The sequence below is a fragment of the Amblyomma americanum genome, chromosome 10 (genome assembly GCF_052857255.1).
Source record: "Amblyomma americanum isolate KBUSLIRL-KWMA chromosome 10, ASM5285725v1, whole genome shotgun sequence".
Lineage (NCBI taxonomy): Eukaryota > Metazoa > Arthropoda > Arachnida > Ixodida > Ixodidae > Amblyomma > Amblyomma americanum.
Window position 1 is genome coordinate 2,123,228 of NC_135506.1, and position 13,492 is coordinate 2,136,719.

The 13,492-nt window shown below is 44.8% G+C and overlaps 1 protein-coding gene across 1 annotated transcript in view; it reads left to right on the forward strand.

The window, feature by feature from the left end:
* Positions 1–108: 108 nt before the first annotated feature.
* LOC144107562 (transmembrane protein 209) overlaps positions 109–13,492 on the forward strand; it is a 59,858-nt gene continuing 46,474 nt past the window's right edge. Inside the window, exons 1-6 of the mRNA XM_077640633.1 lie at positions 109–396; positions 1,514–1,590; positions 1,669–1,800; positions 2,455–2,617; positions 6,729–6,807; positions 12,496–12,577. Of these exons, the coding sequence (XP_077496759.1) occupies positions 224–396; positions 1,514–1,590; positions 1,669–1,800; positions 2,455–2,617; positions 6,729–6,807; positions 12,496–12,577 (706 nt within the window). The 5' untranslated portion in view covers positions 109–223. The remainder of the gene's footprint in view (positions 397–1,513; positions 1,591–1,668; positions 1,801–2,454; positions 2,618–6,728; positions 6,808–12,495; positions 12,578–13,492) is intronic.

The following is a 13,492-nucleotide window of genomic DNA, read 5'->3' on the forward strand; positions in this document are numbered from 1 at the left end:
AATTAAATAGAAAACCAGAAAGAGGTGAATCAAACGTTTCATAGATTCATCGTGGAGATTTTCGACAGACCTGTCGCCGTAGTGGCGTAATGGTAGGGCGGCATTGGCGGCATCGCTGTACGCATCAACGTAAATTTGGCGGCGCGTGCTCTGGGTCTGAGAAACCGAAGGAGTGGTTGTGGCACTGTATTTGTGTAATGGGTATCTCCTGTTCTGGCTGTGGATGTTTTTACTTACCGGCACAATGAACAGCAGTCAGAGAAGCTCGAGTGGCCGCTTTTCCTTGAAACGCAGTGGAGGCATTTTTTCCAGAAAATATGTGGCGGAAAGGGTGAAGTCTGCGCCACAGTGGGCATGCATGAATTTCATTCTAGCATTGATCGTGCTCGTAGATATGTGAGTTGTTTTTTCATTTTGCATAAACACTTCATATGTGAACCTTTCAACGCCCCCGCGTCACCTTGATTCGCCTGAACACCCGTGCTTGTAATGTGAGATCGAATTGCCACAGAGCGACCTGAGGTGCCACTGAGTCGGCTTCAAGACAAAAGTCGTGTATTGATAAGTTGTCTGTTGCTCTTTTCTGTATTCCGTCATAATACTAAGTGCGTTCTAAATGCGCCCACCCTTGGAGCGATAGGCGTAGTATATGTCATTGAGTGGACACCTCAACTGTACCTCAACTGTAGGCGCAAAGGGGACGACTGGGAAGGAAAAGTATAGATATACAGCACGCACGGCCTGCTTGTATGTGTCCAGCGCGCTTGTGCTTGAATGTCTTGTGTCGCAGAACATTGAAGTTTTTGTCAGCGCCTCTGTTAGTGTACAGTACGCTGGAGACCGCTTCACATGGGGGTAATAACTCGCGTCTTTCCACAGGGGTTCAGCTTCCTTGACGTCATCGGCTACACATCTGATTCCCTCTGTCTCGTGACCTTCTTATCTCGCGACATTAACTATTGACTCATGGTACAAAAAGAGAAGTATATAGAAGAAAACAGACTCGCTGTCCCGTTGTTTTCCTGTGCTTTCCTTCTTGCCCCTTTTGCGCCTTCTTCAGAATCAGCCTTAGCTATGAACCAACTAGCCCAAACCAAAGTACTTCTTGAAGGAATGAACTCAAGCAACGATAGAAGTCTTGTTGGAATTTCACAATTTCTTGCGCTGTTCTTCACAGCTAGCCTCATACGCGTGCAGTCTTTTGGAACATTTCTCTTGCACATGCTCTATGAATGTCATGTTAAAGGGATAAATTTTGCACTTGTTAAATTTAATATACTGCTGTTTTTCACCCTGAAGCTGTATACGCAGTATTGGAGGCATTGTATTTTTGTGACTTGTTATTTCTGAAGGGCCGAAACGTTAAATCTAACGCGAGGTTGTAAATGGTTCGTATTCAGTAATCCAAGGTGACCGCAGTGCCTCATGCCTCTTTGCTGTGAGACACCCTTGCATAAAATTGTTGACTTTCTAGGTGGGGCTTATTGATGTGCATGTGCTTTGTTCTTCCCAGGCGCCAGGGCTCACTTATAAGATTCTTTGAAGATTATGACGAGGAGCTGTGGTACGCTGATGCATTGTGGTATGCTGGTGAGTTGGCTAGTTTGTTGGATTTGGCTCCATTTTGGACCTTGACAATCCTTGCTTTCTTTATTTTTTTTTATGCAGAGTGTCTTTTAGGAATCATTTTTGGGTGCAACTGTCTTGTGCACATCGCTTCGTACGTATGGGTACACTTTTGGGAGCAGCCAGTTCCTGTCACTCCGAAACAAACAAAGTTACTGCGAATTTCTGACACAGGTGAGACCATGTTCCTTCCCAATGAAGCTCGTGCAGAGTAGTGGTTGGTTTTCATAGTTTTGAACTTTGCTCTCCGACATTTGACTTCTGCCGAATTAACGTTAGGACTAGTCATCTTTCGGAGATTGAGTGCTCAGCCTGCCTGCTTGTGAGAGGCATATGGAGCCTTCACAGGAACCACTTTGTAAATAACTTACATATTTTAAATCATGCAAGGGGTGTTTGTCACCATTTCTGGAATTGGGTGTGCTCTCATTGCTTTGACTTGTAGCCTGGTAGTGGGCAACAGCTTATACAGGGTCTGTTGGTAGTTGTGCAAAGAATAAGTGGATGCAGAAAATTCTGAAGCAATTGAGTTACAAGGAAGGAATGTAGAAGTATCATGACTGTGTAGAATAATAGTTGAAAGCTGCTGAGCAAACAGCTGTTCCCGGCAAAGCAGTCATAACTGAGACGACTGTGCTAAGCAATAACATATTGAAATCCTCACACTGCACTCCACTATCATTATGGGTGCTTCTGAAACCGTTATGGATAGGTTGTAGTGCTTTTGTTTCAGACATCAGCCCTTGTGCAGGAGAAGCTAGCTGCACCCCGCACTAGAGTATCTCTCTCACTGCCTTTCCATCCCGCTCACATATTTATGGAATGCAGATGGCGGGTTCAACGTAAGAACCCCACCCAAGCCTGGCTTGCCCGAGACGAAGTGGCCTGGATGGGACAACTTTGTGCTGCCCTCAGCGACTTCCTCCCCTCTCTCAAGATCTATGGCGATGGCCCCACACGACACCTCTGCGATGAGCTGGGCCTCTGGAGGGTGCGAAGTTCCTTCTATAAATTTGCTGTGTTTCTAAGTCGGCCACATCGCCAGGGCTGTGTACATTGTCACGACCTAAGGAGAGCTGGGCAGGTAGGCATAGGGTTGAGCCCGGGAATGAGGTCGGTCCTTTTAATCCCAGAGCCAGGTCTAGCCCAAGCGCGCCTCTTGAGCGAACCGCCGATTCGTCATTGTTTCGACTAAGTGTGGAGGCCGCGCGGTGCTAGGCACATGTCAGTGTGTGTGTGTGTGTGCGTGTGCGGTGCACACGCGCGCGTGTGTGTGGGGAGGGGGGATATCAAAATGGCTACCAAGAGAGCGTGCAGAGTTGCAGAAAGCGAAGGGTGAAGCAGTCCCTTTGCCGTGCAGTGTTCCTATTTGGCCACTGCTCACCATGTGATCAAGCTTTGTGCGTACAGCTCCAGGCCTATCTCATCTTAGAAACAAGGATAAACCTGACAGAACAGGAGACAGTAGAGAGGAGGAGGAGGACTGTGACATCTGCGCACCTTTTCAACCGCACTCCTCTTTTTTTATCCTCTATACTTTCTTTGTTTGCGTTTAGTCGTTCAGTGGGTTTAGTGCTGTGCGTCATGGTGTGTTGGTGCTTTCACAATTCTCATCATTCCTGCGCCGCCATACCTGCTGTGTTCAATGTACTTCAAAGATGGCGATGGAGCAGCAGCAAGCTCTGCCGGTCTATGCCAAAGTGGGTATTCTTTGCCGCGTCGAGCATGGAGAACAAAAAACACTCGTCACATCCCACTATGGGATTTTGAAGAGAATGCTGAGCACCATCTTGAAAACAAGGCCACCTTTCAAGCAAATGCACAGGAACAACTGAGTGTTGATGGCCGTTGCATCCAAAGGCCAGCCTATGACGAACTTGGAAAATTCTTGCTTAACTGGTTTGTGGATATCCATGCGGGGAATCTACCCATCAGTGGCCCCATGCTGCAGCAGAAGGCGGAAGATTTTGTCTGCATTTTGAGCATTGAACGGTTTGTGGTGGCAGTGGATGGCTGTAGAGGTTTAAGGACTGGTATGCATGACTGGAAAGTTGGTTGTTAGAAAGGCAGGCAGTTGACTCGAATAATGCTAAGTGGATAAAGGATGTGTGGCGTGAAGTGACGCAGAAGTACGAACCGTGTAACATATTTGACACAGATGAGACGTCTTTATTCTGGCAAATACCATATTCACTCGATTGTAATGCACATCTGTTTTTCATGCTGCCGATGGCAATAGGGTGTTGCTGACGTAGTTTCAGTTTTGTACTAGATTCTAATGCGCATGTCATTTTTAGATTTTTTCGGAAGAAAGGTACTGCTGAGCCGAACTTTGGCACTTAAAAATGAGAATTGCCTAGGCGGCGAAATAAACAAAGCACGCATGGCAGTGCTCACTGTGGTGAATTTGAATGGCTCATCGAAGTTCCGCCCACTTGTCATTGGAAAGTTCAAGTCGCCCATGTGCCTTCGCGGGTGTACTTCACTCCTAGTCACCTACCACTCAAACAGCAAAGCCTGGATGACAAAGGCACTGTTTGAGGTGTGGCAGCTTGACTGGAACGATCAGCTTGCGATGAGCGGAAGTAAGATTTGCTTGTTGGACAATTTTTCAGCGCACCACTGTGGTATCGTTGTTTTCTGCTGCCATATGCGATGGCAATGTTGCAACCACTGGACCAAGGTATAATCCGGGCATTCAAGATGGGACACTGAAAACACATAGTTGAATGGCTGCTGCTGAAGTTGTAGATGAATGAAGAGCTCAAGATCAATCTTTAGGCGCGATCCGGATGGTCAGCCATGCCTGGCAAGACATAACACGTGACACAATCAAGAACTATTTTAGGCATGCTGAACTGTGTCGGGCTGGTGCCGAAGCGGCGAGTGCAGCTGAAGACGATGGCAATGTTGCTGCTATTTGGAAAGAACTTGCCCGCGTTCCTGACACTGCCCCAGGAAGTGTGCTTCGAAGATTTTGCGATGGTTGGGCCCTCTGGATGTAGAAATCATTGCTGATGTGCTGGTGTCCAGTGACAGGGAGGATGAAGAGCTGCCACCCTGCTTTTGATGAAGCACTTTCTGCAGCGGAAGTGCTGTGCCGCTACTGTGCCGAAATCCAAGGAAGCGGATTTCATTTGATTGTCATTTTATCGCATGTTGAGAATGCAGTTGATGTTAATGTTGCTAGGCACACTGTGCAGGCCTGGATCACTGGCTACTGCAAGTAAGTGCAGATTGCTGTATAGTAAATTGCTTTCAAAGCAGATATGCACGGTGAGTGGCATGGCATTATTTCATTAGCACATTTTCGCTCGACTTCACAATATTCTGTATAACGAACTAGGTACTGAAATTCGTTGGAAGTGAGTCATTGTTCTGTTGTTTTTTTTATAGTAAAATATATAGTTATTCTAGTAAAAATTGTTTGCTCGCAAATATAAGCAACTCATTTTGTAGCTCTCTTCAAAAAGTAAGTTAGGGATTTAAGAAAACATTGTCATCAAATTTGGCACAATGTATAAATTTGCAGATTTAGCATCTGCATTTTACTATAAGCTAGTTGTAACAATTGTTGAGTAATCGTAGTTAACACCCTTGTAAAGTCATATCCTATAACTAAGGGGATGATGAGGGGAATAAATAATGAGAAAGTGCACAAGTTTTCAATGTTAGCATGTTCATAAAGCCCTGTTCTGGTAGTTTTTTTTTTTTTTTAGTGCCAGTACTCTTAAATCTTAATTACTGTAGCATGCATATTTACATAATGTTTGTTACAAAAATAACTTTAAAAACAACTGCATATATACATAAAAAGTTGATAGCTTTATTGTACTTCCCGGGTTCTCAAGATTTATGCGCAAATAAGTTATTCTACTGCAATTTGTTATGGAATGGCGAAAAGATGAGTAATAATCGCAGGAAAAGTGGAAGCTGAGAAAATCAACCTTAAAGTTCATTCCCTTATTTGCTTTTTCTTTTTGGTTGGAGAAATGTGCCTTTACAACCAGTGTAAGCCCCCTAATCTCTCCTTTTTACTGTGATAAAGAGATGGTGGTGCTATGTCGTCGGAAGGCGGTGGAATCTTGGTCGCGCCGGGCCTTTAGACTATGCTGCGCTCATAATTTTCGAAGACCACACTCCAGAAAGTGCGATTTTTGAAATTTATATTGCATATATTTTGACGAAGAAGACGAAGTTGGCAGTGGCCCAAGACTGAGCGCTTGCGCTAGGCCAGCGGCCATTAAACCATCGCGTTGCCGTCAGTCATCTCGTCTTGTACTTCGGCTGGCTGTCGCATAACATTTGGTGTGAGGTGCGGAGTTCATCCCCGTCCTGGTCCGGGAGCTTCGGCGCATGCGGGAGCTGTGGTTGTCAGCCGTGAGTTCTTGGTCTGCGTCGCCCGGCTGTGCCCCAGCCTTTCAAACCCGAACCGATCTCGCCGTTCTTCCCCCGCCCCGCCCACCGCCCAGACCACTCGGCAGGATGAACTGATCCTGACTCAAGGACCTGACCTCACTGACCCGAGATGCTGCCCACACGTGACGGCACCGTTCCCCTGCCCATGCCGTTCGGCACGTCCGGGGGCTCAGCCGTCGGCTCCTGCTGACCTATGGCCAGGAAGCTTCACGGGACAGGAATCATTCAGCCATGTCCTCCATCGTAGCGGCCAGCACCTCACCACTTTCTGCTTCCTGTCCCGCCATCCTCAAAAGGCCATCACCACTTCGCGCGTGTCTTTGTCACCGATCGGGACTGATCACTCGGTGGCCCCGGGTAGTGTGACGAAGAAGACTAAGTTGGCAGTGGCCCGAGACGGAGCTCTCGCGCTAGGCCAGCGGCCATTGAACCATCTCATTGCCATCAGTCATCTCGTCTCATACTTCGGCTGGCCGTCACGTAACAATATTGCTATAATTATGCATCACAAGGCTGATGAAGACCCGAGGACCATGAAAAAAAAAAGAGAACTCAAAAGGTTTGACCAAATTAACCACTTTATTTGTAGTGTCCACCCTTATAATACTGGAGCCTGCAGGTTAAGTGTAGTATTCTCCTGATGTCATTCTGCACTCCATATGCTGTTGATCTTGTTGTTTCAGTTCGAGCTTTGGGCACAATGCGAGCCTGTCGTCCAGTTCTTGGGCTTACTACCCCGGTTCAAACTCTCTTCATGACAAGGTGAGTGTAGACACATGCATTGTGTGCAGTAGTTAGGGGCTGCCATTTGATGCATCATCAGGCTTGCATTTCACGCTGGCGTCTCATTTTCATTTTAGTAACAAGCTGTCTTATACCCCTGTCACATGGATATTTTCAAAGGCTGTTGAGTCAAGAGCCTTTGAGATTCTCAATCACTATCGGATATGAAGGAGTTGTGCCACTGCTACACGGCAACCTGAATCACCGTCAAAAGGTTCCATCATCTCGCACCAAGGTGGTGCGAGGTGATGGGTGTGAGATGAGAGGTTCCATCATTTCATCCATTCCATCATAATCAGATGATGGAACCTCTCAGTTTGGTGTGAGATGATGGGTGTGAGATGAGAGATTCCATCATCTGGCACCGAGGTGGTGTGAGATGACGGGTGTGAGGTGAGGTTCCAATGGATGAGATGATGGAACCTCTCATCTCACACCCACCATCTCACACCACCTTGGTGCGAGATGATGGAACCTCTTAACAGTGATTCAGGTTGCCATGTGGAAGTGGCACAACTCCTTCATATTCGATAGTAATTGAGAACATCATCTCGCACCACTTTGGTGTGAGATGATGGAACCGCTCATCTCACACCCGTCATCTCATGCCAAGGTTGTGTGAGATGAGACGCCACCATTGCTGCCAATAATTTTGCAGGTGTGCTCGTAATCAACCAACAAGTTTAACCTGTAATGGTTAAAAGTAGGGGTGTGCGAATATTGAAATTTTCGAATATGAAGAAAAAATGGCTTCGAATATCGAATCGAATATCTGTTCAGTAAAAAAATATTTTTCACAAAATGATAAACAAATGCTTGTGCCCTAATTTTTTTCAAAATAGTGTATGGTCATTGTAACAAAAATAAAAAAAATAGACTGCCTCAGTACCTATAAAAAAACATGATGTGCACAGAAATGTATACTACTTGATTAGACAGCATAACAGTATCCAAACTATAATGAGGCCATGCAAAACAAAATCCATAAAAGGACAAGACTGGCAACAAAAAATTTCATGATGACTAGTAAAACCTCATTCATTCGGAGTTCAAAGGACCGGAAGAAATGTCCGGTTCATCCGAATGTCTCGGTTTATAGATTTACCCCCCCCCCCCCCGCCCCCCCCCCCCCCCAAAAAAAACCAGCCTGCCGTAAATGCGAAGATGCAGTGAGGCCTCATGAGGCAGCTTCATCGCGCTTACACCTGTAAGCCCGTGACGAACCGCCCGTTTTGTAGTGCTGGAAGAAAAACACAAATGGAATCAAGGGGCCGGGGCACACACACTGGCGTCGGAACGGCGAGACGGTCTCTAAAAAGGAAAAAGAAATAACCTGCGACGCGCCAGTCGGCGTCCGAAAGCCGCACGGAGCTGGGATTGTACTACCGGCGAATGCATGGCCCGACAGGTGCAGTTGCCGCGGAGCAGCGGCGAAGCTCAGAAACCGAAACTACGTGGCCAGGCTATTTTTTGACCTAGCAACAGGGGCCTTCCGATCATTGTCACGCCTGCCGTTATGCCCACTAAAGAGGTGCACGGGTTACAGTGCACTATGCAATAGGCGAGATTTTTACAGGATCGCTTACCCTATTGTGACAACCCTATGCACCCCTTCAGGAGGCTCCCACGACATTCCACAAGTAGGCTTTCCCGCATAGCGTAGTTTACAAAACAAGATGGCGGAGGTCACGGTCGGAGAGAGATGAAGGCAACAGGGCGCATTTTTCGGATGTGGGCATTAAATATGCAACGCATTACGGAAGGATTAAAAAAGCGCGATTTCGCATTGCGATTGTTCGAAGCGGGCCGTCGGCCATCTTGTTCACAGCACGTGTGATATGTGGGAAAGCCCACTTGCAGAAATACTCACGAGGTCAAGCTTAGCGGCGTCTGGATGCGATCGGTCCGCGTGATAAATGACGGAGACGGACCTCTGTATTGTTTTCCTGGAATTTTTAACTCGATCATCGGCTAATTTGCACAGATATTGCGGATTTGCCAAGGTCGAATTTATGAAAGTCTGCGCAGTATACAATCGCTGGCGAGTATTTGGAAATTTTCGAATATTCGGAAATTCTCAAATATCAATTTCTCTATTACGAATACGCATTGAATATCAAACATATTCGATTCATATTCGAATATTTGCACACCTCTAGTTAAAAGCAATACTTTTATTTATTACATGTGTATTAATCACTTTTGAAATGAACTTCACAGTCTTGGACAAGCTGCAGTAGCATTAATGCACTTTTGAGGAAGCTGGCATTGGTTGTTTTTGTATCGCTGGCAACTATGGTATTACACTTTATGCAATGTGCTGTCAACCAGGCTGTCTTCTTTTTCTGTGAATCTTGATACAAATCTTATGGGGTGCAAAAATATTCTTATCATTCCAAATTTCGTACCAAACAAAACGAACAACGACGATTTTTGCTTGCAATTCCTTTTATTACGAATGCTATCTCTTGTGTTTACAAACCTTTATTGACACATTATTAAAAAAACGTCTTCCTGTAATTTGGCCTTTAATACTCTAAGGGAAACATGAATAATTGAAAGTGTTTGTAATACAAGACAGTGCCCATATTTTGTTTGCTGTGAATTTCTTACTGGAGGCTCTCACAAATGCAGATTCTTGGTTCACAAGTTTCACTGTTGTACATGTCCGAATGACACTTTAATCGGAAAGCCTTTCTTCAGGAACACAGAGCTTGCAAGCCAGGCACTTTGTAATCTGTGAGGTCTTGGTGACAGGGTCATACAGAGGCTACCATATTTATCTGCCGGATTTTAAGATTCTTGTGCACAACCTACTGGCCTAATTGAGCGCAAACATCACTCACAAGGCAACATATTATGGTCTGCGTTAATTTAACTTCGGTACTTGCCTGCATTTTCTGGAATTAAGGGGGGAAGAGAGTCTTCAAAAAATTTTTATTAATTTAGCCACAATTACGAAATCTTGAAGGAAGATCTATTTTTGCATGCCAATTCCAAATATGCGTTTAATTTTATGTAAAATAACTCCTTGTGCTCTTAAGTTATATGGTATGTAACCTTTTGCCGACAGCTTTCAAGAAATTTCGCTGCAGGAAATTTGCTAGAATGCATGTCATTGGTTTCTCTTGACATCAAGCTATTCAATAAGAGTAAAATTATCACCCTGTCTGCTACAGAAGTTGAGTTATATGTGGGGGGTTGGACAATTCAGTTTAAACCGAAAAAAAGAAAGTGGCAAAAGTCTGCCGAATTCAGTTTTTTAAATTCGGTTTTAACCAAAAAAGGTCAGTATTCTTGGCATGCAAGGCATATAGCTGGCTGTTGAATGCGTGTTAAGCAGCAACCGCATGAGGCGAAAATTCGCGGCGACACGCCGCGCGATGGGCTGAGGGCCGCCGAAGCACTGTCGCTCATCGCGTCGCCCAGGTTCTGGGTTTGCAAAAAATTTCGCCCATCGCCCGGAAGTGCCGTGCGAGACTAGCCAATGACGGTAGGCCTTGCGGGTGAGTAACTTCCGATCTGTCTTGCGCGCGAAAGTCGATTTTTTTTCAACGGGCTTTCCGCGCGGAGCAACAGCCGATTTATCCCTCACCATGGCAGCTATGCAAGAATTTAATGAAATGCTCATTAATGAAGTTCAAAAGTAAAGGGTGTTGTGGGTATGTCCTACACGCACTATAAGTCGCAAGAGCGCAGGAATGTCGCCTGGCGCCTGATCGCAGCGTCCCTCGGGCGCACTTTTCTGCGTCACGTGACTTAGTGTAGACTAAAAATAAAATTATTACCTAAATATATTTTTCAATGTTTTTATAGTGTTTTATCTTGTATGAAGCCTTAAAAGCGTTGTTCTATGCGTTAATTAACGCAAAATGACTGAACGCTGAAGTGGCCGCAATCGAGCGACACTGAAAACGCGCCGCTCCGACGCCCAGTCCCGTCGCTTCGTGCGGTTTGCGCCAGCGGCAACGATGGGCGACGGCGGCGTCATCGCGCGACGTATCGCGAAGGAATATCGCCTCATGCGGTTACCGCTTTACATTCAGAACTGAAATTAAGTAAGCAGGAAGCCAGGGGCACGAAGTGACGATGGTATTGTTGGATTAACAGCGCAGTTGTGCAATTTGGGGTATTGCTCCGCTAGCTTACACGCCTCTGATGACCAAGGAGCAAGACCTCTTCACCATCTGCTAGCTAAGCACTGTTTGTTCACTATCATCCTCTGCTTGGAGCAGTTAGCTGGCTAAGTATGTATTAACTCAACTGCATGGAGGACACTGCCACGAAACTGTGTTCTGGCAGTTCTATCACTGCCATCAACATTCAGACCATCTGATGTCCTGTTGCACTCAGTCCAGCGTGACAACATTAACATGTCAGCCTAGTTCTCTTAGAAGTAAACTTCAACTTGCGTTTTTGTCTCCCGGCTTGTTTAACTTTAGTTACTCTTTTAATGACGATAGCAATTCCTCGTATACAAACACAGCTCCAAGTACTGCCTTGCATGCTAATTACTGGTAAATAAATTGTTCATGATGACACAAACACTGAGATAGACTTTCAACTGACTTTTGGCCACTCAGGATTGCTGCATTAAATAACCGAAAAAAGTCAGTATTTCATTTGTCGAAAATAATATCCGCAAAGAAAATTGAAAATTGGGTTCTGAAATAAAAACCGAAAAAGTCAGCCGAATTTTCAAAAAATAAAAACTGAAGTCCAATCCTTTGTTATAGGATTTTGAAGTTGTCACTTCAGAAACAGGTATACAATTTTTTCTTCCCATTTGTGAAGTGGCAACTTCAAAACCCTGTAACTCAGCTTCTGTGATAGGCATGGTAAGAATTTTACCGTTATTGAATAGCTTGATGTCAAGAGAGACCAATGAGTTGCAAACTAGCAAGTTCCCTGCAGCAAAATTTCCTGCAAGCTGTTGGCAGTAAGTTACAAAACATACTAACATAAGTGCACAAGGACTTGCTTTACTTAAAATTAAATGACATATTTGGAATCAGCGTGCAAAATAACATCTTCCCTAAAGGAGCACTGTTTGGCTGGTCAAGTTGCTCATTTGTTTTTCAAAGCTACTGTTGCATTTTTGAGCTGTTTTAGTTTGAGAAGCGATGGCTTTTCCTTTTGACTTTAACGAGTAGATGAAATGGTACCTTGAAAGAGCCCCACAACTTGCCTGCCTACCGAACCAAGCCAGCCGAGCTGTAGCTTTCTTTTGAAACCGGCAGGAGGCGCAGTTTTTTCGACTGCTCAGCTAGGCCTTTTCGAAAAATGTGCTTGCGGGTGATATGAGTTTTTCTTTACTTGCAGAAAATCGAGGCAAGTATCGATGTTAAATTCCTTATCAGACAACGTAGACCATAATTGAGTGTAAAATGTTGGGCTAGTTTATCCATAATGCACTAAAGGTGGAACCAGCGAAAATTGGCACAGGACACCTCCTCTGCCTTGATTTGCATCCTTTTTTGCTGGTCCCACCTTCTGTGTAGACCATAATATTCTACTTTGTGATAGACGTTTGCTCTTGAAAGGCCAGTAGTTTGCACAGAGAAATTTTTTAATATCCGGCACCAAAATGCAGAAGTCTTTGAAGGTGTTTGTTGAAATTACAACAGTTTGCTTCCATGCTGTATATAATTTCCTTTGTTTGTGCAGAGTGGGTTTTCGGACGGGTCTCGTGACTCTTCGCTCGGAGGGACCCCCAGCGGATTGCGATGGCGGGGCTCATCTCCTCTGGGTCTGGCTGTCAATGAAATTTCTTTCTAACTGACTGAATTTAAGCATTTTTGTTTTACGAGATGGTTGTTTGCAAAGAAGGGGGGGGGGGGGGGCAGGGGGCAGAAGAGGAGGTTTCTTGGAGTTCGCGTCTAATTTCTGAAATGCACATTGCTCTGGGAAAGATGGTTGTGTGCCCAAGATTCAGTTTGCTTTGGTGAAGTATGGCTGATGGATTGTTGTTTCCACATGTGATTTCTTGATGTGGCGGAGATTTATTTGCACCTAAAAACATACACTCGGCCTCTAATCGTGAGCAAAAATTGGGACCTCATAAAAGAGATCGTGAAACTGCATAAAATACTAGGTGTCATTTTCTCCAGTAAAATGGCATGGGACAGTCATGTTGAACAGGTGGCTAAAAAAAATTTTCATTTGCTGTAGGTGCCTTATTTCGGATCCGTGATCTCTTCCTGATCTCCGTTAGACCAAGTTTACCACGCCCTCTTCCGTTCACACCTTAAGTATTGTACACTAGTATGAGGAACAACTACCAAAAAAAAAAAGTCAGTACACTTCTGCATCTAGAAAAAAAAAAGCGTGCGTTGCATAAACAGTGTACCATATTTACATCCTTCAGCCAAGCTATTTCGTCAGCATCATGTTATCAGTATTCAGCCTCTTTATAGTTACTGTCTCCTCTGCCACTTTTATTTTGGTAATGAAAAGTATAAAGAATTCCTAATGACACTCTCAGGTGCAATGTTACGCTGCAATATTTCTAAAACACGTGGCATTGAAAAATGGCTGATTCCACAAAACTGAACTAATTACCTTCTACAGTCATTAAGCTATACAGTGCCAGTTTTACAAATAAGCTGTCTTTTTAATTTTAATAACGCTGTAATAACACGCAAAATCTTGCGTTCAGTGTTTC